Source organism: Monodelphis domestica, chromosome 8 (assembly GCF_027887165.1).
Source record: "Monodelphis domestica isolate mMonDom1 chromosome 8, mMonDom1.pri, whole genome shotgun sequence".
NCBI classification, from domain to species: Eukaryota; Metazoa; Chordata; class Mammalia; order Didelphimorphia; family Didelphidae; genus Monodelphis; species Monodelphis domestica.
The window spans coordinates 92,252,802-92,278,025 of record NC_077234.1 but is presented as its reverse complement, the minus strand read 5'-3'; the positions used below and the strand labels follow the sequence as shown (position 1 = coordinate 92,278,025).

General features: G+C 37.1%; 1 protein-coding gene across 5 annotated transcripts in view; it reads left to right on the top strand.

Annotated features, from left to right (window-relative positions):
- Window positions 1-25,224, top strand: part of LOC100617599 (caspase-8) — a 46,694-nt gene that overhangs the window by 12,288 nt on the left and 9,182 nt on the right. Inside the window, exons 2-6 of one of the 5 annotated variants that reach the window (XM_007501621.3) lie at window positions 7,570-7,718; window positions 9,686-10,024; window positions 21,334-21,439; window positions 22,665-22,800; window positions 22,912-22,950. In XM_007501621.3, the coding sequence (XP_007501683.2) occupies window positions 9,714-10,024; window positions 21,334-21,439; window positions 22,665-22,800; window positions 22,912-22,950 (592 nt within the window). In that variant the 5' untranslated portion in view covers window positions 7,570-7,718; window positions 9,686-9,713. Of the gene's footprint in view, window positions 1-7,549; window positions 7,719-9,685; window positions 10,025-21,333; window positions 21,440-22,664; window positions 22,801-22,911; window positions 22,951-25,224 lie in introns of those variants that run through there. The other 4 variants (XM_007501619.3, XM_007501622.3, XM_007501623.2 and 1 more) reach the window with 4 other exon arrangements.

Sequence of the window (25,224 nt, the reverse complement as noted above, 5' to 3'; positions counted from 1 at the left end):
GGAAACCTCACAAAGAGTCAGACAGCAACAGCAATAGCAACAAGCTAGGTGTGCTCAGGGGAGAATTATTGAAAAATGGGGAAGACTTTGGCATGTTAGTAGCTAGGAGGAAAGGAACGAGTAGATAATAAGGGAATGAAGCTAAGAGAATCCAGCCCATTCTGTCTTTGCTTATGTCACGCTGCATGATGATGTCTCTGAAACTATGATTCCTAAACCAGTGGTTTTAGTTTGTAAATAGCCTTTGCTAATTATATTGTACACACTTATGCTTGGAAAAACAATAACAACAACAATAACTTAATTAGCTAGTTTTAGTCTGTTTGATGATTATAAATTGCTTTCTCCCTAACTTCCTCTTTTCTTCTCTATGCCAAAAAGGCCTATGCACACAGAATAAATGCTATGGCCAGTATGAATCCAGGGCTCATGTGACAATGGATACTGAATGTGGTAGGTTTAGACAAATCACCATTGCTCTTTTGTTTGTTTCTTTCTTGGCTGTTTTGTTTTTTGTTTTGTTTTTTATTTTATTACAAGGGAGAGTTCAGAAATGAGATTTGTGATGTAAAAAAGCTTAGATATGAAAGATTGGATTATGGGGATGAGAGGATCCAATGAGTTGATTAATAGTCAACTAGCTTTTATTAAGCATCTCTACTATGCTAAGGCACTAAAGCACTGTGCTAAGGGCTAGGAATTTTTTTTAAAGGCAAAAGACACACTCTCTGTTCTCAAAGAGCTAACACCCAGTAATGGAGGAGACAATATGGAAACAATTGTGTACAAACATGATTTGTTGCTTTTCCTTTGTGTTCAAAGAGACACAATGACTTCATGAGTCATTTCTTGACTTGCCCATGAATTGGATTTCAGTGAGGTAGAATTTCACAAAGTTGTCAGCCTCACTCTCTCTTCCAGAGTCATCCAAGTCCAGTGACAAGACAAAAGTCAGGATGTCTGAGAATGGCCCAGGATGCAGTGAATGACACTGGCATCTTGGATGCCTGGCCAAGCTGGAGGTTCTCCCCAGTGCCTGCTTCTAGGTTCTTAATGGTCATTGGAACTTCTGTCCATTCTACTGAGGGAAGTCTTCACATGTTTGGGGTAAATGTCCTCCTAACCCCCCAATGGGTTAAAGACTTGATGGTTATCCTTAACTTGGTTTACACTGTCTCACGGTTTTATCCAGGTGTGGCTGCTATGTGTGCTACAGTTTCTTGAAGTTAGATGGCACATGAATAGAGCACCAGACCTGGGGTTAGAAAGACTCATCTTTTTGAGTTCAAATTCAAATTCAGATACCTATTAGCTATGTGACCCTGGACAAGTCACCTAACCCTATTAGCCTCAGTTTCCTCATGTAAGATGAACTGGAGAAAGCAATCACTCCGATATCTCTGCCAAGAAAGCCCTAAATGAGGTCATGAAGAGTCTGACACAACTGAACAACAATACAAACCAGATATGTACAAGATATATTGGTGGTAAATTCAAGGCTAAAATTAAAGAAGACTGGGAAAGACTTGCAGAAGCTTTGGGTGAGTGTTAGCAAGTAGTAATGGAAAGAATACTGGAACTAGAATTAGGAGAAAGATCTAGGTTAATATCTGTATTAAGGAAATTGGGAAATATTTTAAGTATTGACAAGATAAGAATGTTAAGGAAAGGGTCTGAGTGTGCAGGCAAGGCAGAATACTGTGTGTGAGATCAGAATTTGGATGGTGAGAAAGCGGATAAAATTCTGACAGTTGGCGACTGAGCTGAGAGAGTTGCTCATGCTCACTCACTAGCTTCAGTTAGAGGAGACTCTCTCTGGCTTCTATATATAGGAAAGAGAGAACTCTAAACCAGTTGAAGAGGTTTTCATATCCTCTTTACTGTGAGAATTCATCTTGGAGAAAGAAGTTGGCATATCTGCTTTGGTGGAGAATGGTTTTGAGAAGAAAGATCCAAGAAAGGACTGTTTGCCTGGACTCTGGCCAGCCAGTCTCAGCCATATTAGGCTGGTTGACTCTGTGCACACTTGGAGACATCTTTAATAATATTAAATTAATTTTAATAAAGATTATAGTTAGATTATAGTCAGATAGCATTTTGGAGTTTTTGAGCAAGTGCTAGGCAGTTTTAGTGTAGCCGGAAGAACAGAAGGGTTTGCCGTGAGGCAAACGTAGTGGGAAATGTTTGGATATAGTTCCCTGTTAGTGCTAAGACTTCCTTGTTACTAATCCTTAGATCCATATTGTTAAATGTAAATAAATAGCTTTTTATATAAATATTTAATCTCCAAGAAACTTACATACTGACCTGGTGAAGGGAAGCCATCCCTGGCTTTCCTTCTGAGGGGATAACTGAAAGAGACTTTTGTGAACATCAACAAAGTATTTCTCCACAGCATCCTCTTCAACAACACCAATAATAACCCCCCATATTTCATATTCCACCCCTTTTTCACTGTTAAACTGGAAAAAAACACAGAGCTATTAAATAGTCAGAAAAAGTAATCAGGAGAGGAATGATGGTACAATTTCTTTAGGCTTCCACACAGTCACATGCTCAAAATCACACAGATCCCCAAGGCTCTGACTACCAACCCCCAGGAGTACCACTGCACTAGATGACAGCTTCGAGGAACCATGAAAATGGGGGAACTTATTATATGCCTCTTGGGGAACTGAGGACTGGAGAGTATGGTTGATTGACTTTACAATGGCTACAAAGATATGAGGAGTCCAAACAGGATTATCAGGGAGAGGCTGATGCTTTACAATGGACACAAAAGGGAAAGATCCAGCCAAGGCCTGGGTTACCTTAGAAAGGGCTTTGACACCAAGGCAGAATGTAGTGGTACCAAAAAAGGGTACTTAACACCTGATTGAGACTGTTAGCTTCATCCTTTTGTTAATCTGAAACTCTGAAGTTGTTCATCTGAAACTGGGAAGCCATGAAAACCATCAAACTTGAGGTTTTCAAATTTCAAGCTAACTAAACTTGGGGGTTTTCAGATCTCACATTGCTACAAGTTTGGGGGTTTCTAGATTCCAAGATGACATCACTTACTGACTGGGCAATTCTTCAAACCTTTCTGAAATTCGAATTTATTCACATATAAAATGAAGATAATAGTGCCATAAAATTTACCTCACAGGATTGGTTATTGTGAAAATCAAATTAATTTTATGAGTACCATATAAATTTAATCTGTTGTTACTAAGAGTCCAGGTTTTCGAAGTGAGACCTTTCCTAATTCCCTGAGTTTTTGGCCTTCCATTTCCCTTAATTATTTTTTTAATCTATATTGTATAGATGCTATACTTAATAATCTGTTTACATGTTCTATTCCAGTGATGGGCAATCTTTTGAGCTTGGTGTATAAAATTCACCAAAAAAAAAAAAACAAGCAAAACTCAGATAATGTGTCACTTCCAGAAAAAAAAAAACACATAATTTCATGATATTTTAAATTTTAAATTTTGTGATAGTTTAAATAACAAAAATGTATAATTGTAATATATAACTGTATTTAATAAACCAAAAACTAATTATTTAACTTACCTGCTTAGTGACTTCTTTGTTCATCTGTCAGTTGGTTTCTTTTGTTGGTCTTGATAGTATTTAACTTGTGTGAGGTGCCATGAACTAAGATAAGTGAGGGGAAGGGGGAATTCTTTAACTAAGCTGCCTATTAGTGACTTTTTTGTAACTGAATTTCATTAGCTAAATCTTCAATTGAAGTTTGATATTTTGTATACTTCAAGCCCAAGCAATTGCTACTAACTTCATCTGTCAATCTGTTTCTTTTGTTGGTTTTGATATTATTTACCACTGAGAATAAAGTCTCACAAAAGTACAGAGAGGGAAAATTGTGAGTAAAGTCATTGTTATATTTTTCAGGGTGCTAAAAGTGTCTGGTAATTGGTTCCAGGCACTCTTCCATTTTATGAGTACCAGCATGTGGGCTGGAGCCCCTCCCGGCTCCCAGCCTGAGGCATGCTGAGCCCACATGTGGTCACGTGTCATCAAAAATGGCTATGCATGTCAGTGCTGACACACATGTCATAGGTTCATCATCATGGTTCTATCCTTTTAGTAGAATGTAAACTCCTTGGGTGTTGAGACTTTCTAGTTTTTTTATTTGTATCCCCAGAATATAGCATAAGACCTGCAGCACGATAGGTTCTTAAATGCTCCATTTCAGCTCTCTTCTTCCATTTTTCCTAATTAGGAAGTATGTTTTTAGGGTCAGGGAGAGTCTTTTTGTTTGGATTTGTATCCCCAGGGCTCATATCTCTTAGTAAGAGCTTAACAAATGCTAATTACCTTATCAATCAATCAACCAATTGATGAACACTTACTAAAGTGTGCACACTTTAATAAGTGTGCTTTGTGCCTGGCTAACTGCTGGGGATACAAAAGAGGTAAAAGATATAGTCCTTCATCCTTAGAAGCTTAAGGATCTAATGGGGAGGCAACATGCAAACAAATATTCATAATCTACCTGCTTATGCATTCATTAAGTGAGGGAAAACATTAAAATTAAAGATGGGTTGAGACATTCAAAGGAATTACTGGAAAAAAAATGTGGAGAATGGATGTGTAGCAGTTCCACATTTTAAACTTTATTATAAAGCAATAGTTATCAAAACTAGCTGGTACTGGCTAAGAAAAAGAAAGGGAGATCAATTGAACTGAACATACAACAAATGGTAATAAATTATTATAGTAACATTGTGTTTTACAAAAGTAAAGATCTAAGCTTTGGGGATAAGATTTCGCCATTTGATAAAAATTGTTGGGAAAACTGGAAAACAGTCTGTCAGAAACTAGATACAGACAAATATCTTACACTATTTACCTAGAAAAGATTAAATGGATAATGGATATGTGGCTTACATATAAAGGGAGGTATCATAAGCAAAATAGAAGAATGGGCATGTATTATCTATCAGATTTATAGATAAGAAATGAATTTATAAATAAACAAGAAATAGAAGGCATTATGAGATGTCAAGTGAGTAATTTTGATTATGTAAAATTAAAAAGGGTTTGTACAAATAAAACTAAGTAGCCAAGATTAGAAGGAAAGCAGAAATTATATGGAGAATTTTGTCAAAGGTATGGCTATAAGCAGACTGGTTTTTTTTTATGTTTTTGGATGACAAAATGTTCTAAATCATTATTAATTAGAGAGATCTAGATCCAAACAACTCAGATAATTGTCTCTCACCTTGACTAAATGATAAAAAGACAAAATGATAAATATTGGAGGGGATGTGGAAAAATAGGGACACTAATACACTGTTGTTGGAACTGTGAATTGATCCAGTTATTTTGAGAGCAATCTGGAATTATGCCCAAAGAGTTATAAAACTGTGTATACCTTTTGACTTAGCATTACCATTATTAGCTTTGTTTCCTAAGGTAATCAGTGAAAGAGGAAAAGAAACTATATGTTTTAAAACATTTGTGGTGGCAAAGAACTGAATTTCTAGAAGCAGCCTCATGAAGCCAACAAGTGGACGATAAATGGGAACTCTTTGGCTAGTCTTCTCCTCCATTATGTCTCTCACTTACTAACTGAATTGTCAGCTTTTTGAGGTCTGACTATTTCACTTTGGCATCTATGTTCTCAACCCCTGGCACTTTACCTGTCAGCTAATAAACTACTAACAAAACTTTGGTGATTTATAGGGAAACTTTTTTGGGGAAAATAACCATTATCTAATAATAACTGCTGGGGATTGATAGTTTTATGGGTTTGAATGACTTCAACTCTCATACAGAAAATCCACCTAGATCAATCATCTAATTATTTTTAAAATTTGTAGAAGAAACTAGAAGCAAAAGGAACTATGTAAGGAAGAACATTTTAATCAAAGAAATAAAAGAAATGATTAGAGACAAAATTGATGGGTGTGTCTATTGTAAAAATTAAAATTCAATCTCAAAATCTCAAATAATAAAAAATATTTTATTTTAGGAGGTTTGTTAAATGATTATTAGAAATAAAGAAATAAAGAGGATACAAAATAAAAACCACGTGCCCATTGCTGATTAGCCATTTTCAAAATCCCCACTTACCACCATCACTGCTGGCTGCATGCCAAAGAAGAGAGAGAGAGCCTCAACTCCCATTGACTTTATCCTCTGCCTACATGAAATACATAGGACAGGAAATCAGTGAGCTCTCGGGATATGTAGTTCTTTTTTTAGGGTAACAGATTTTCAATTATACACTATACAAAGATGAAGTGATTTTATATAATAAAAAGTAATCTGTAATTAAAAGACTAGAAACAGATTGGGAAAAAATAGTTGTAGGAAATACAGTGGACAAAGGTATGAAATCTAGAATCAGGAAATAACATCTCTCTAAGAACAATATATGTAAAACTTGGACAGATCAATTCATCTTTATTAATCTCAGTTTTTTTACCTGTACAATGAAGCTATTTGGACCAAATGAGACCCTTTCTAGGTCTAAATTTATGAAGCAAGAATTTTGAGTAGATTTTTGAATTTTTTCTCCCCCTCTTTAGTTTTCCACCTCTTGTTCTAGGAACTGCCACTCACTTAGCTTTTATTTCATTTTATTCCTTTGATTTCCTAGACTAAAATACTTTTTTCTGGTTACTCCTCTCTACTTCTTTATTATTCTTCCCTCCTAAAATTTAAGTTCCTTGAGCGTTTGAACTGTCTTGGTTTTGTTTTTGTATCCTCTGGGGCTTAGCACTGACTGGAACATAGAAAATTCTTAAATGATTTTTTTCATTCAATCAAAAACCACTAGCAGATAGTTTTTCTCCCACTACTATTTTAATGTTGCTCTTTTTAAAAAAGCATTACTGTCACTTCCCAGTGACTCTTCATTCCCCTCTCTCCACACAATCCTGCCTCATAACAAATAAATATAGGCAGGTAACATAAATCATTGAATTGGTCATGTTTTAAAATGTAGGCTTCATTTTGCCCCTATGGCCAGTTCTTTGTTTCTCTTCTGAGCTGCAAGAAGCATACTTTATGTCCAGCCCTCTGAAGTTGTAATAAGCTTCACTGAATAGATCATTTTCAAAAAAGGAGTTTATAACCTTGTGATGAGATGTTCAATTTCTTCAGTAATCAGAGAAATACATTTTTTATAATTAATAAAAATTTCTGGTGTTCTAAATTCTTCCCCTTCCATTAGCCTCTTCCCCACTCATTGAGATGCAAGGAATCTGATATCAGTATCTGAGACTTCATGCAAAACCTTTTGATATTTGCCACACTCAAAAAAAGCAAAGAAAGAAAGAGAAGAATAATATTCTTTGGCTGCATCCAACAGTTTTGGCATGTTGTCTCATTGTCGTCATTTTTAATGAAATTACTCATTGTTACTTTTATTTGTTCTTTGACCCACTCATTCTTTAATTTTAGACTAATTTCTAATTAATTTTTAGTCTCTGTTTTCTAAAACACTTTGGATAAATGTTGATTTTTGTTGTTAAACTGCAAAAAAGCCGTGCTGGGGGCCAACACACTTACCCTCCTTCTAATACTAATGATTCAGGATGTTATGTCATCACTCAGGAAGTCACTTTTCAGTTCTTCGACTGAATTCTGCTCAGCTCTTGCTCTAAACTGCTGCATTTGTGAGAGAGCCACTCCACGACTTCTATCTTGGGGTCTGATCCTGCTGCCTGAACTTCTCTGCTTCTAATTTTTCAAGTTTGGTGAAGGTAAACACCCCTCGTCCCAGGTGGTGATGGAGGTGGGAGGAGAGGGGTGGCAGCAACTATACTTCCTTTACTTTCTGTTTTACTAAATATTGCTTCTTAGGCAGAAGAGCAGTAAGGGCTAGGCCACTGGAGTTCAGTGATTAGCCTGGGGGTAGTACACAGTTAAGAAATCTCTGAGGGCAGATTTGAACCCACATCTTCCTGTCTCCAGACTTGGCTCTCTATCCACTGAGCCACTTGTTGCCCCAATAACTTCACTTTTAATCAAACATGTATGAACTGTCAGAAACGCTGGGAATCTTCCATTTTAACTTGGTTTCCTTTGGAAAGGGAGTTAGATTCGGAAGCTGAATACTAAAATTCAAATTCTAGATTTACAACTCATTATATTGATACCAGACAGTGCAAACTAAATTACCAACTTACCCCCAAACCCCCAAATCAACCCAATGAGTTTAATCTACTTCACCTTAGAACTGGAGCTCCAGCAATCCATCGACTTTAATCTCTCCAATAGCAGGGTTCATAGGTATAGACCACCAGGTCTAGTTATTTATAGGGTTCTAAAAAGTTTGAGCTAGGTATGTTATAATAGGAGTAGAGGTAATCCTGATAAAAGTTTGCCTATGTTGGATTCTTACACTTATTTTGTCCTATATTTCTCTTTTAAGTTTTCAAATTATTATTTTTAATGTTATTTATTTTTAAATGTTTCCATTGTTACATGATTCATTTTCTCTCCCTCCCCTCTTCCCTTCCCATTCCCGGAGCTGACAAGCAATTCCACTGGGTTATACATGTAGAAACATAATCCTAGGAGCAGCTGGTGGCCCAGTGGCCCAGCCAGCCCTAGAGATGGGTGATCCTGGGTTCAAATTTGATCCCAGAACATTCCTAGCTTTGTGACCTTGGGCAAATCACTTAATCCCCATTGCTTAGCTCTTACCTGTCTTCTGCTTTGGAACAACACATTGTATTGATTCTAAGACAGAAAGTAAGAGTTAAAAAAAGGGGGGGGGACATAATCATTGCCCTTTAGGTATTTAAAGTCTAGTAATATTTGAAACCCCTTCTGATTATATGCCAAAAATTAGGAAAAGAGAAGGGGAAGATTGTGAATGTGAAACCCCTTACCCCCCTTAATGATTAATTTGGTATTAGCAATTTTCTTATTCTGGATTTCCTTGACTGTTCAAGATGTGCTTCTAGCATAGTTAAGCAATGTTAGCATAAGTTATGAGACTGCTTGTTTTGACCGAGAATGTTAGATTTGACTTTTCTAAGTATCATTATTGTAAGAATAATCCTAAAATAGATATCAGTTACCACCCATAGTGACAATTTTTTTTTTTATTCAAGTGCACTCCCTTTTCTTCTGATTTAGCATGATTGTCTTGTATTCCTGTACTGTTTTTCACTACTGTACTGTTCCTTCAGCTGCTTAATGTATGTTGATTCTGGACACCCTCGCTCTTGGAGTATAAGCTTTTGGGTACACAAGACAGCCCCTCCCAAGGCTCAGGGTCTTTGGTCTTGAACGAAGTCCAACTTTATTGTGAGATCGCCCTCTCTCAATAAATCTATTTCCTTTTGGCTTGGAGACGTTGTTTTATTTTATTTTATTGGTGTCTCTGCTGAAAAATTTTTGCCACAAGGTGAACATTAATTGGAATAATTTGGGAAGATCTGGTTCAACATTCTTTTAGTTCATTGATTTGACCAGCATTTATCAAGCAATAACTATGTACCAGCCATTTTAGTAAGTATTTTGGAAATATTCAAAGACATATTCAAGTTAGTGAGAGAAACTCTTAAGTTCATTATATTAAAGAAAGTACAGACTTTGAATATTGTAGGAAAAACCCTCTGAGAAAGGGAGAATTTCAACTGAACATGAAAGAGGTCTTGGGCTATATGGGGCTAGGAGTTTATCTGCCTCAACTAACATGAAGGATTTCTTTCTGTAGGCTAAAACTTCACCTTCCTAATTTTCTGATGAACATGGACTTCCACACATTTCTGTATGGGATTGCCGAGGAAATAGACAGTGCCGATCTAGCTTCTCTAAAATTCCTCTGCTTGGATCAGATCCCATTGAAGAAGCAGCAACATATCAAAGATGCCCTGGTGCTCTTCCAGACACTTGAGGAAAGGGGTCTTCTGGAGGAAGACAATCTGTTCTTCTTGAAGGAACTACTCTTCCGCATTAATCGTATAGATCTTCTCAATGAACCCCTGAATACTAAAGGTCCAGAGATGGAGAGGGAACTTCAAGTGCCAAACAAAGCTCGTATTTCCCCCTACCGGTAAGTGGTACCTTAACATTATTATGTTTGAAATGAGGGCTAATTGGATGTATTCTTTTAAATCCTTACCTTCTGTCTTGGAACTGATCATGAGTTCTAAGGCAGAAGACTGATAAGGGCTAAGCAACTGGGGTTGTGACTTGCTTAGGGTCACACAGCAAGGAAGTGTTAAATTTGAACCCAGGACCTCCTGTCTCCAGACTTAGCATTCTATTCACTAAACCATCTGGCTGCCCCAGGATGCATTTTTTTTTTGGTAGACAGGATTTAACTTTGTACACAGGCAAAGTAAGTGGCCACTTCAAATGACATTAATATATTTAAAACACTTTGGAAACATTAATGTGCTGTATAAATGCTAATGACAACGATAACGTGATTTTAAGGGCAAGTGAGAGGCTCCTACTTCCTTCTCCTTAACCCCTCAAGGAAAGAATGATTCCCCACTTGTTCCTTTAAGGAAAGATAAATCCTTTCTTCATTTAAAAAATTAAATTGTATTTTACTTTCAGTTCTGAAGTCTTTCCCTCTTACTTCCCCTTACCCCACCTGCTGTGAAAGCAAAAAAAAAAACCGTGACAAATATTACAAATGCATGTCAAAAAATAAAAACGAATTCCTCAACAGGACTCTTGCGGCCATCAGCTCTCTAGCTGGCGGGAGATAGCGTGTTTCCTCGTGAGTCCTCCGGGACCTTTTCATTTCCCAATTTGAAATCTAATGCTCAAAACCCAGATAACCCTGGGAGAAGTGAGGCGCGCGTATACTTCCGCCACAACGTGGTTGGCTACGACATTTGTTCTCCAAGGGTTTGAATTTTCAAGTTGTTTGTTCGTTTTCTGATAGAGACCAGATATTTCCCCCAAGAGATTACGATTACAATTACACACATGGGTCCAAACCAAGTGTGACAAATGGCACCACCTTCCTGATTTGGGGATTTCTTTGGGGAGCAGTTATGCAAAAGGCAGTATGCGCTAATGAATAGAAAGCGACAGTGCAGTCACGAAGACCCCGACACTGAGCACTGCAGGCTCCTAGGCATCTCCATCTCTGTGCCTTTTAATCTCTGACCCATGACAATTATTGATCTGCGTTTGTAGACGGAAGCTCACTCCCGAGGACTCAAGTAAACCACATTTATAAAGCCCCTTTAGTTTTCTTTTTAATTACACATAGAAACACTTTAAAATAATTATTATCTGACATTTTACAACTCAGATTCTCTTCCTTCTTCCTTCCCATCCTCCCCTGGGCAGTAAATAGTTTAATGTAGGTTATATTAGTGCTGTCATGCAACACATATTGCCATATTCCTCATGCCAAGAAAGAAGACACATATCTCACGTAAAAGAAAACACTAGGGAAGGAAATGAAGGTGAAAAATGGGATGCTGCTTTCAGGCTCCCAGCAGTTCTTTTTTTAGATCAGATGAAGTTCCATTCACTTATTTATTTTTTTTTTATCTATTTGTTTGTTTGTTTGTTTATTTGTTCATTCATTCATTAATTTATTTATTTGTCTATTTAGTGTGGCATTAGTGGAGCTTTATTTATTTTTATTTTTCAATTTTTAAAAATATTTTTCCATGTTTACATGATTCATTTTTTCACTCTCCTCCTCCCCCCACAGGCAATTCCACTGAATCCTATTCACTTATGAAGCTACTGAATCAAATGAATAAAAATGAATAATATTCACTAGATCATTCCAAACACATTGGAAGTAAGATTATTTGTAAAAATAGTTTTATTGTCCTTCTTGCATCCACCCATAGAAATATTTAAACACATAAGAAACATTTTAAGTGGTTATAAAAACAATTGCACATAGAGCTGTAAATTTCATTTTATAATTTGTTTTTAAGTATGAATATGTATGTATTTAAAAATATCTGTGCACATTTTAAGACTATATGTACTATTTTAAGTGTGAATATGTATTTTTTAAAGAGTCTACATATCTCGTAAAGATTAAAATTTAGGGGAGATGGGGAGACTGAGGCAGGTAGAAATTAGTTTCTCTCTGCAAGGAGTATTATATTTTTTAGAGGTTTATTAAAGGTTAAAGATTAAAAAATATACAAGTAAGAAACATGTGCCTAGACAAAGAGGCCTAGACAAAATAACCTCACATCACGCAAGAGACCTCCTGCTCCAAAACGGAAGTCCAAAAAGACCGAAGCGCCCTCAAAAGCCTTTGAATCAACTTAAATATCTTCTCGATCTCGGCCCAGGTGAGATTACAAGGCATTCTGGGGAAGTGGAGCAAAGGCTCATGGGGATTGTAGTCCTGTATTCGAGTCTATTTTTTACATTCCCCCCTTTGATCGTTTGCAAAAAATTAATTTTTTTCCAAAGGATCATGAAAACATAATCAATTTAAAGATTACAATAATTGAGGATAAGAGAAAGAAAAGAATAAAACCAATAATTACTGGACGCATTGACAGAAAGCCAGTTAGGGGGCAGTCCCCTTTGGCATGAAAGTATGCATGCAAATAAATGTTCATTAACCACACCCAAAGTTCATTTTGTGCAGTTCGTGGTCTGGAGGCTTCTTCATGATGGCTTCTCCAACAGTTCAGTTTCTGAATTCAGGGAAGTAGCATCTTCTTTACCTAAAATTCTTCTCAAAAGGAATTTAAACTTTGCAATTTAAATAATGATATTTTTTTACATTCCCCCCGTTAAGAGGGTGATATAAAAAAAAAGGGATCACTTAGGGATGCATGGCTGAGGTATGAGGTATATTAATCAATTGGCAAGAGATATTAAAAAGACATCAGAAAAATCAAAAGGAAAGAAAAATTTCTGGATGAAAATATAGACTATCAAAGTCTTATGTGTAAAAATTCCAAGTAGAAGAAAAATAAATCTATAACAGGTCCTTCAATCAGGGCCCAATCAAAATGATCTAAGTAATGATGCATTTACCCAGTCAGTGCCAGGACTACAGAAAGGTACCACACTATGAGAGGCAGAAAAGGGACCAGATTATAGGAGCCAAGGTTTCGGGGATACTCGTCTGTGAGTATCTTCAGGGTGAGTGTAGATACAAGGAAAGCCTATGTCTTAACACATGTTAAACATAGTAACCTCGAGTCTTCACACTAGATTCAAGACCTTTGTATTGGCCTAGAAGTGCATCAATCCATCTTGGATTGGCCTTTCTTTGGCTCTGTGCAATGGCTCTTGTGTGTATATCTTGTCCTGGAATCAGACAGAATCATTAAGTAAAGTCCCATAATTTATTTAAATAATTAGTGGCATCGTTTTTATAGTCACAAGCTTTTTGGGCATGCTCTGACAAATGTATCTTAAACTTAAAAATCAAAAGGTTAAAGAAAATCTTAATACTGGTGACGTGCTTCAGATATAAAAAGGAGAGAAAAAATAATAAAAAACACTGAAAAAGTATATTGCACATGCAAGAAAAATATAATAATAAAAGAGCTTTAAAAAATTCAAAAATATAGCTTATAACCATTGACAATCTGTGTCAGTTAAGAAAATATAAAATACAAGGCTTTTTCACCAAAAAATGAGATCCATTTCCTCTTTGTATCTGGCCATGATCACTGTGAGTAGAAGGCAAATGAATTGAACAAGGTTAACAATTTTTCATCTTTAAAAATACAGTAGTACAAATATGTAGATATCAAAATCCCCAAAATTCTCAATAGCCCAATTAATTACAATAGCAAACAAACACACTTTCATATTTCACATAAGTTGCTGTATGACATTTTTAAAACCTATGAATTGATGGACATTTGTCACAATTTTTACAAACATAGCAATCCTTCAACCTTGGTATTTAAATATATATTTTTTAAACAAAGTAAAACTCATCTTGGGTTTAGAACATAATCAAGAAATCTATATATCATTCTGGTAGAAGTAAAATAGTGAGCTGAAGAGCATAAATAAAGGGGTGCTCCTTTTTCTTGGAGGCTTTTTAAGGGTACAAATGCCCTGAAATTAACTGCCCAACTTCCATTCACATGTGGGAAGGTTGGGGTTTATAAAATGTATTTCACTTCAGCTAATGGGCCTTACCTCGTGGTAGGGGCAGGCAAAAATAACCAGATTGTTAAAAAAAAATTCCAAAAATCATATTTAAAAAACCCTTAAAATCAAATCATTTGAGGTATTTAGCACATTAAAATTCCAAAGGTTGTTAATACAATTATAACCAGTTCTGAAGTCCATCTATCCTCAGCAAAATAGAAAAAAGCTGTTTTTTCATATATGGGCTTATTCACAATAATATTTGTTCAACACAGTTATAGGGGGAAAACAACAGAATTTCAAAACTCAGTACATTCAAAATAAATTCAATCAACCTTCAGTTCAAGCAGAATAATATTGAATCCAGTAATATATGAACTTAAAATCACAAAGTTAAACCTTAAACAAAAAATGCAATAGAATACAGAGATTTTTATAAACCATTGGAGTCTGAAATGCCTTAGAATGTAGCCTTTAGTCTCTTCAAAGTTCCTTGGGTTCTTATCCATTTAAATGTCTATTGTCCGAAGGTAGAGTAGTAAAGGCTAGGCTATGGGGTTCAAGGGATCCGTCCAGGGCCCCACAGCTGGGAAGCATCGGAGGCCAGATTTTAACTAGAGACCTCCTGTCTCTGGGCTTGGCTTCCAGTTCGCTGGGCCACCCATTTTCCTCCCCAAAGTTAAAGTTGAATCTTTGGGCTGAGTCTGCTCCCTGACGGGCAGGCAAAATCAATGAAATTGCCAGAAGAGTCAAAAATCCTTTTAAACCCATTGCTTTTTAGGTTTCTGTTTGAAAAGTCTGTTTCTTCTCTCTAATCTTTTCTCTCTTTCCCCTCTCTGATCCCCCTGTGGCCAATACCCCCAGCCACGTGGAAGCTTAGCCTAAGGGAAAATTACCATTCTCCTTTCCCTCTGGTCTCTCCCCTCCGCCCACGTGGCCAATACTGTTACCAGCTGGTCCCAATGAGTCCTGAGCGATCTGCTCCAAGGATCTGGGTGATGAGCCGGCTGGGGTCATGCTCGTGGGGCTGGGGCACAGAAATAGGCAGGCAGTGGCTGGTGAGAGGCCAGATAGGTGAGAGACAGACCACTGGGGTGGGTCGGGAGCCATCAGATGAGAGGCCAGGAGCAGAAGCAGGAGCCAGAGCGGGCCGCAGGCAGGAGCTGATCAAGATGGTTTTCTAAAGAGCATCTCGGAGAACCTTGGCTTTTAAAAAAAATTCTCTAGCAAAAAAATTTTTGAGAAGTTCTCATCCAATCTAGTGGTCACCATCTGTTAAGATTAAAATTTAGGGGAGATGGGGAGACTGAGGCAGGTAGAAATTAGTTTCTCTCTGCAAGGAATATTATATTTTTTAGAGGTTTATTAAAGGTTAAAGATTAAAAAATATACAAGTAAGAAACATGTGCCTAGGCCAGAGGCCTAGACAAAATAACCTCACATCACGCAAGAGACCTCCTGCTCCAAAACGGAAGTCCAAAAAGACCGAAGCGCCCTCAAAAGCCTTTGAATCAACTTAAATATCTTCTCGATCTCGGCCCAGGTGAGATTACAAGGCATTCTGGGGAAGTGGAGCAAAGGCTCATGGGGATTGTAGTCCTGTATTCGAGTCTATTTTTTACAATCTACAGGATGATTTAAGTTTAAAACTTGACTAAGGCTTTTAGGGTATCCTTTCTTTTTTTCCTGTTTGTATCAAGAAGCAGCTGTGGAGAGAGAGCTGGACCCAGAATCAGGAAGACCTGAGTTCAAGTTCAGCCTTTGAAATAGACTAGATATGTGGCCCTGGGCAAGTCACTCAAGTTTTTAGGGCCATAGTCAACTCTAAAATTAGGTTTAGAGTGGGTCTTTGTGTTAATAGAGTGTCCTTACTAGGAATTCTCTACAAAGATGATTTTTTCCCAAATGTCTCATGTTAACTTTAATAGCCTAGACACAAAATTATACTATTTATTTCCATGTCCCCATTTGTGTTTTTCTATTTTTGTTTTTTTCCTTTTCTGTTATATACATAGTCGTATCCACTATGTTGTCCATTTAACTACGCTTCCTTGTTCTCTTTCTTTGCAATCTTTATATTTATCATAACTCATGGAGTAAGATTGCATTTACATACTACAATTTGGCCATTTCGTGACAACTGGACGTGTAGAATGTTTGCATGTTTTATGCTATGAGTACTGCTAGGGATATTTTTTCATGGCTAGCTCTTTTTAAATTTCCTACAAAGAGCATCCTATTAGCCTGTAGTCCTAGGATTAGAATCAGGAGGTGAAAGAGTTTGAACACTTTTATGACTCTTCCTGGGTAGGTCTACATTGCTTTCCATGAGCAATGAAATGCTGTTCAATGTCTTCAGTAGAGGCTGAGTCCTCATGATGACAGTTGGGATTTTCTTGCCAGATCCTGGAGGGATTTGCCATTTCCTTCTCCAGCTTATTTTAGAGATGAAGAAATTGAGGCAGAGTTAAGTGACTACCCCAGGGTCACACAACTAGCACATGTCTGAAGCCAGATTTGAACTCTCAAAGATGAGTCTCCCTGGCTCCAGGTCCAGCACTCTATCCACTGTGCCACCTAGCTACCCAAGCAATGAAATAGTGTGTCTGGCTTAGTACATGAAATAAATGGTCAAACTTAAATAAAAAGCATCAATTAACAAGCATTCATCAAGTACCTGCTATGTGCCAACCATCATGTGAAGCTCTGGGTGTGGGTGCTGAGACCAAAGTGAAGCTGTCCCTGGTTTTAAGGAATGTACATTTTACCAGGGATGGGCAGGGATGGAGAAGAGGATAGAATGTGTCTGCTTTTAAGTGAATATAAGACATGCAAAATAAATACAGAAAGTGAATGAGAGTACACTAAAGACTGGGAAGTTAGGAAGGTTTCTTCACGGAGGTGACATTGGAGCTGAGCCCTAAAGGGAGATGGAGATTCCAAGAGGTAAAGTGGATGAAGGAGGGCATTCTCCATACATGAACAGCTTAGAGACCAGAGATGGAGTATCATGTATGGTAATAGCAAGTAGATCAGTGTGGTTGGAGGGAGAGTAATGTGATGGAGAGCCTGGCTTGAAGTCAGACCTGAAGACTCATCTTCCTTACTTCAGATCTGGCCTCATACTTACTAGCTGTGTGTCCCCAGATAAATCATTTAACTCTCTTTGCCTCAGTTTCCTTATCTGTAAAAGGAGTTGGAGAAGGAAATCATAAACCACTCCAGTATCTCTGCCAAGGTAACCCCAAATGGGGGTCTCATAGAGTCAGACACAGCTGAAAGCAACTGAACAACCACAATGTGTAATCAGCTTGGAAAGTAGACCAGAGGGGAAGCTAGTGGATAGAGTGGATAGCAGATAGAGATCAGGGGTCCTGGGTTCAAATGTAATCTCAACTTCCTGGTTGTGTGATCCTAAGCAAGTCACTTAATTCCAGTTACCTAGCCTTTATCACTCTCTTGCCTTAGAACTGATGTCATGATTAATTCCAAGACAGAAGGTAAGGGTTAAAAAAAAAATAGAAACTAGGGGGAGCCAAATCAAAGAGTGCTTTAGATACCAAACAGAGGAATTTGCATTATTTGCTAGAAGTAATGGGGCACCATTGAAACTGGCATTTCTATGGAAGATGGATTGGAGAAGAAAGAGACTCTATTGTAGGTTGATTATTTAGAAGTTTATTGCAGTGGTCTGGATGAGAAGAGATCAGGGACTGAATGAGGATATTTTTGGTGTGAAGAAGGGGGACTCATGAGAGAAATGTTGAAGAGAGAGAAATAATAAGAGTAAGCAATTGACTGGATATGGGGGAAGGGAAAAATGAGTCAGAGTGAAAAAGAAATAGCCTATATTATGACAGCTAGAGGGGAAACAGGACAAAATAAAAGTTAAATTTAAGGAGCTCAGAAAGCATATCAGTCTAGAACAATTTAGTTGGTAGACAAATGGCCCTGCATACTTTATTCAACTCCTGGGTGCTACATTATTCATGATACTATAGTAATGATAACAGTTATGATGAAGAAGCCATTTAAAACATGGGAAATAGTATATTTCCCTGCCTTCTACAGTAGAATTGTAATCTTCTTGACATGATTTTTAAAAAATATTCTGCTTTAAAGTGGTTAACTTTTTATTTAAAGTTAGCACTCTGTCAGTAAGCTTCACATCTAGAACAAAACAACTTTTGTCAGTTATGGTGTTACAGTTATGATATTTTCACAATTCATATAAAATAATTTACTAAGAGCAAATATTGATGGTAGAGAAAGCGAGCGAAGTTTAAAGGTCCTCAAAGATCTTGAGCCAATGATTAAGTCAAAATTAAACTAAGAAACATCATGGGGGGGGGGGGGGATGAAAGGCACTGAAAAAGCTAATTTCCTTGGTCACCTTTAGCCAGCTGTGTTTGCCTATCCTGATCTGTAATTTATTTGTATAATTTTCCTTCTTTAGTACAGAGTATGGCATATGATAAATAACTAGCATTTTCTTCATTCCTTCATGAATAACTGGCCTTATCTAGAGTTGAAGATCAGTAAAATAATTTGCTTAAACATTCAATAAATAAAGGATCAGAATATAGGTATATTATAAATGAAGAGAATTTCAAGCATAAGGAATTTATTAATTAAGCAAAGAATAAGAACTCCTGAATTTAGAGAACTGGGGTGGGAGGGTCCAATCCAGTATAATCCAATGAGCATTTATTAAACTGTAGAGTCCTGTCTTCTGCCCATCTTCTTGGCCCTCCTGAAAGCTTGGCTCCCTGCATTATATGACTTATGTCTAAGCCCTAGCAACCCATACATGTAAGATACCATCTAGCATTTTGCAGACTTCATAAATACATGCCTCGGTCTTCTTAATTTCCAAAATATGAAGACAAGTCGACTTATAATATATGGTGGCTGTAATCAATCAATTAGGCAACAAACATTTATGAGGCTCCTACAATGAATTGTTCATTATGGCAAGCACCAGGGTTACAAATATAGAAAATATGAAACAATCCCTAACCTCAGGGAGCTACTTGGGAGATTTGTAATTAAATTCACATCTGTAGGAAGCTTTGGAGGAGGAAGGGTCAATATACCATCATACCCATTGTTGACATTTTTTGTCATTCAATAAATACATACTACATACCAAACCCTGTACCAATCAGTGATGTTCTTGCTTTGAGGGAGTTCCCCTGATGGGAGGAGCTCATATTTTAGATTCTGTAGCCCTCTAACATCTATAAAGCTCTTCATGTGAGTCAGTAGCATTAAGCACCTACTGTACTAAGCTGGGAATTCAGAGACATAAGACAGACCCTGCATCCATTTTGTGAATGAAGAATCAAGGCTTGGAAAAGTTGATTTAAATATGGTCAAAAGTGAGTATCAAAAGTGGGATTTGAACCCAGACCTTCTTCTTCATGTAAAACATTCAACTCCTTACACTACACACACACACACACACACACACACACACACACACACACACACCACTACTTCTGTAGAAATCAGGAGATAAGTTTAGGACTGAGAGTTATGCCCTATCATGAAGCTTAGTTGGTTAATAGTCCAGCCATCCCCAATAACTTCAAGATCAAGATGGATAAACCAGAAGCATTCTCCAGTATTACACGGGTGTCTATAGTTCAAAATGAATGAATGAATGAATGAATGACTAAATAAATAAGAGAATGAATGATTGATTGAACAAATGAATGAATAAAAATGAATGGAGAATGAATATATGAATGAATGAGGAAATAAATGAACAAATGAATGAATGAGTGAATCTCTCAACTTAGTGTTAAGGTGTTTTTTTCAAACCTCAGTTTACACCAGATAGTCATTTGAGGAGACCTCCTCATTTTACAGATTAGGAAACTGAGTTCCAGGAAGCTTAAAAGTTTTCTACGAGCTAACAGAGGGAATAAGTAAGAGAAGTGGGATTTAAACTCAGGTCCCTCTGTCCCAGATCCTATGCTTTCTCCATGAAATCATACTGCTTCTTGGTCTAACTGTATAGTCCCATGAAACATCTTGTGGTGAAAATTATTGATCATAGAAACACCAATAAAAGAAACAACTTCTTGGTCTAACTGTATAGTCCCATGAAACATCTTGTGGTGAAAATTATTGATCATAGAAACACCAATAAAAGAAACAAAAGCCTCCAAGCCAAAAAGAAATAGGTTTATTGAGAGAGAGCTGGTCTCACAATAAAGCCAGATTCTGGTCAAGACCAAAGACCCTGACTGAGCCTTGTGGCCTCCTAATATACCAAAATGATGCTTCAAATAACAGGTTTATGTATGTAAAAAAATGAGCATAAAAAGTACACTACCTAGGAAATGTATGGCCTAAATAATAAAAGCAATTGGAAAGATATGGTATACAGAAAGCACAATGCTTGGATTTAAATAGTAACAAAGCATAATGCTAAATCAACTGAAAAGAGAGGGTACCAAGATTGTAAATATGCAGAATGTCACTAAGGGTGATAACTGATATCTATTTTGGAGACTATTTTTGCAATAATCTAACATTCACTTAACTTATGCTAATATTGCTCAACTGTGCTAGAATTGCCCCTTCCCTCTCCAATTCCAATCAGGCTCTCTCTCCTGTCTTTCCTACTCCACTGCATTCTATGGCACTTGCTTGCAAACTTATTTCTTTTGGAAAATATCATCTCTCAAATCAAGAACACTGCTAGTACTAAAATAATCAGAAAATGGGGTAGGGAGATTTCTCATTCTCCCTCCATGACATAGAATAAGACATTTTCAGACACAGATATTGTGGGAATTTGTTCTGCTTGATTCTCCATGTTGATTATAAGGGATTTATTTTTCTTTTTTGTTTTTTTTTGTTTTTAGTTTTGTTTTTTACCCCCACAGTGGTACAGGTGGGAGTAGACTGGGGGGTGGGAGTGGTTAGGGTTAAAATAGTGACAAAAAAAGGGAAGAGAGTCATTGAAGAATCGTTTTTAATATGAAAAAAATGAACAAAAGAAAACAGAAGAAAGGTCAGAAAGAAGCACAGACAAGCATGACAACTTTGAAATCTTCATGTTGAATTTATTAGATTCTTAAAATGATAACAAGCTGTTTGTAAACGAAAGCTGCAATTTCATGTACAACCCTTTTTTCTGTTCTCCTATGGATAGGGTAATGCCCATTTTATTTGGTCCTTGTTAAAATTAAAAAAAGAAAACAAAAAAATCAGTGTGGACTTAGAAAATGCCTCAAGGAAACATTTTTAAAGTTTCTTAATTCTGCCCACCCCCACCTCTAGGATCCTGCTTTTTAATCTGTCAGAAGGCGTGGGACCATCTGAATTGAAATCTATCAAATTTATGTTGAGCTCCAAGATTCCCAAGTGCAAAATAGAAGATGATATGGTAAGAGCTGGCATTGCTATGCTTTGTCATCCAGAGGTTCTCTCTGAGAATAGGTCAGAGTGGAAGTGATCAATCAGAAGGGAGAGAAGACTTTTCAGATATAAGTAACAGGCTGCCACTTTCTAACTCTCAGGCAGAATTGACTGAGGTGGTGGATATTAGGTGATGGAACTTTTACAGTCTTAGCTATGGTCAGGAGTATGAAATGGTTATCCCTAGCAAAAAAAAAAATGGGTCCTGTGTTTGGAGATAACACAAAAAGGGGAGTTTCTGTGGGACTAGAACAATTGATCGGCACTGGGCATTCCTCATTTCTCTGAGGTTATAAAATCATAAGGTTAGAGAAGGAAGAACCATTAGAGACCATCTAGTCCAACCTGTGCATTTTATAGTTCAGGAAATGCTCAAACAATTTAAGTGACTGGTCCATGGCCACACAGCTGGTAAGTTTCAGAGGTGGGCCTTGACCCCAAGTTTTCCTGCCTATGTATCCAGCACTATATTCACATATATTGCCTTTCACTTGGCTTCCATCTTAAGCAGAGACTTGAGAGGGGGTGGAGTAGCAAGATGAACCCCAGGTTTGGAGAGTTAGCAGTGGACTGGAGGGACAGAGTCAGGAATGGCATGATTATGTCCATGATTATATCTAATGCCAAAGTTTCGAGATATTTGCCTCAGCATTAGACTTTACTCATCCTATGGAACTGAAGCCTCTGAGCATATTGAGATATGCTCAGGACTACATGAGATGAGACCTCTCCATCTTTCACTTATAGGGCAGAACATGCCCAGAAAATATAGGTCAGGTTGTCTAAAGACTTTTTTAAAAAACCTTTACCTTCTGATTTATTATCAGTTCTAAGCCAGAAGAATAGCAAGGGGTAGACAATCAAGGTTAAAAGACTTGCCTAGGGTCACACAGCTAGGAAGTATCTGAGGTCAGATTTAAATCCAGGACCATATATTTTCAGGCTTGGTGCTTGCTCTATTCACTATACTACCTAACTGCCCGATCTAAAGACTTAAGAAAACCACTCATGACGAAGGATCTTTGGCCAATCCAAATGGAGGCAGATGTGAATGCTTTTTGGAAGGAGAAAAAAGCATCCTTGACTTTGAGAATGTAGAAGGAAGCAAAAAGGCTAATACCTAAATAACAGTGTAGTCCACAGTCCAGTCTTTTGAACTGCTGTTTCCCTTCTTGTCCTCTCCTCCCCACCAGACTTTAATGGACCTTTTCATTGAGATGGAGAAACGGGGAATTCTAGGAGAGGGCAACCTGGATGCTCTGAAAATCGTTTGTGATCAAATTGATAAGAGTCTGCTGAAGAAAATCCAAGAGTATGAAATAAGCAAAGGTAGAAATAACTTGTTTCTTATTTATCAAAATACGTTCATGAATTGACATTATTATTGTCACAAAGGTCTCTAACCAAATGCTGTTTTCTTCCTCTTTTTTAATCTAATAGAAAGGAGCATGGAAAGATTTCCAGTGGAAATCCAAGATGGTAATACATAAAGATAAGTTTGAGAGATATATTTTATCCATTCTCTCTCCTCCTTCCCACTGTTAAACATAACCAGCATTTGTATTCCAAGTACTACTAAGTACAATGATCAAACAAAAAAGTTCAAGTAGCTTCCCTCAAGTAGCTTCCAGTCTATGTAAGGAAGCAACATGTACATATACAACACATATGCAAAGTAATTTCTGATGGCAGGAGGCCACAGGTCTAATGCGAGGGCATTCTATTAATAGAAGAACAAAGTTCTGGGGTCACAATGGAAGAGCAGGGAAGAGTAGACTAGGAACACTGAAGGGATGAAGCTAATATGAGTGGATAGAAGGGAGGAGGGAGTGGTGGTCAAGGAGGGGACTTTCCACATAGGGAGCCTATACAACACCCAGGCAAAGGGACATTACACAGAGTTCCAGGGAAGTAGATTGTCACGCTTTTCATAAAAGCAACGGTAACGTTAAATAAATCAGATCTTAAATCAACAAGAACCATTCATTAATTTCACATCCAAGTATGTGAAAGGTACTGTGCTATGCAAAAAAAAAAGAAAGAAAAGAAAGAAATAGTATCTGTCCTCAAGAAACTTATATTCTATTGAGAAAAAAAGGGAGAATGACACATGCCTACATAAGATTACAAAAAATACATGCAGAATAAATTCAGAGAAATTTGAGAGGGCATAAGGGATTGGATCTGGGGATCAGAAAGGATAAGATGGTAGAAGCTGGTGCTTGAGTTGTGTTTTGAAGGCAATAAGGGATTTCTTAAAGTCAGAAGTGAGGAGGAAGAGCGTCGTAGGAGTGAGGGGCAACCAGTTCAGTGGTCAGGAGTGGAAGATCCTGTGTTGAGTATAAGGAATAGCAACAATCCCAGAGCAAAGAATGCATAAAGGAGAATAGCACCTAAGACTGAAAAAGGTAGCTTGGAACTGAGTTTTAAAGGGATTTAAATGCCAAATGGAAAAGTTTCCATTTGATCTAAGAGGATATTTGCTGACCTCCCTTTTTGTCCAGGTTTTGTTACTCAAAATTATTTTAACCTAATACAATTCAGTTAAACTCAACTGATATTTTTTTGGGGGGGTGCTGCTATGTTTAAGACAAAGATGAATAAAAAATCTAATCTCTAAATCGAGGTAATCGCAAAATATTCTGGTAATTTTAGAAAGCTCCTTAAGTCACTCGCTCTGAGAAGTCAAGTCAAATTAAAAGTTTTTTACTGAATCTTTAAGAATTCATATCTACCACCCCAACTAAGACAGAGTCCATAACAGAGAAGTTTTGCTATTATTATTGCAAAGAATTTGAAAGTAGGATTTTTGGCTTCCTTCCTTCCTTCCTTCCTTCCTTCCTTCCTTCCTTCCTTCCTTCCTTCCTTCCTTCCTTCCTTCCTTCCTTCCTTCCTTCCTTCCTTTCCTTCCTTCCTTCCTTCCTTCCTTCCTTCCTTCCTTCCTTCCTTCCTTCCTTTCTTTCTTTCTTTCTTTCTTTCTTTCTTTCTTTCTTTCTTTCTTCTTTCTTTCTTTCTTTCTTTCTTTCTTTCTTCTTTCTTTCTTTCTTTCTTTCTTTCTTTCTTTCTTTCTTTCTTTCTTTCTTTCTTTCTTTCTTTCTTCCTTTCTTCCTTCCTTCCTTCCTTCCTTCCTTCCTTCCTTCCTTCCTTCCTTCCTTCCTTCCTTCCTTCCTTCCTTCCTTCCTTCCTTCCTTCCTTCCTTCCTTCCTTCCTTCCTTCCTTCCTTCCTTCCTTCCTTCCTTCCTTCCTTCCTTCCTTCCTTTCTTCTTTCTTCCTTTCTTCCTTCCTTCCTTTCTTCCTTTCTTCCTTTCTTCCTTTCTTCCTTTCTTCCTTTCTTCCTTTCTTCCTTTCTTTCTTTCTTTCTTTCTTTCTTTCTTTCTTTCTTTCTTTCCTTTCTTTCTTTCTTTCTTTCTTTCTTTCTTTCTTTCTTTCTTTCTTTCTTTCTTTCTTTCTTTCTTTCTTCTTTCTTTCTTTCTTTCTTTCTTTCTTTCTTTCTTTCTTTCTTTCTTTCTTTCTTTCTTTCTTTCTTTCTTTCTTTCTTTCTTTCTTTCTCTTTCTTTCTTTCTTTCTTTCTTTCTTTCTTTCTTTCTTTCTTTCTTTCTTTCTTTCTTTCTTTCTTTCTTTCTTTCTTTCTTTCTTTCTTTCTTTCTTTCTTTCTTTCTTTCTTTCTTCCTTCCTTCCTTCCTTCCTTTCTTTCTTTCTTTCTCCTCAGACTTAAAACTCCTTTGTAAAGTTATTAAAAACCTTTCTTATGAA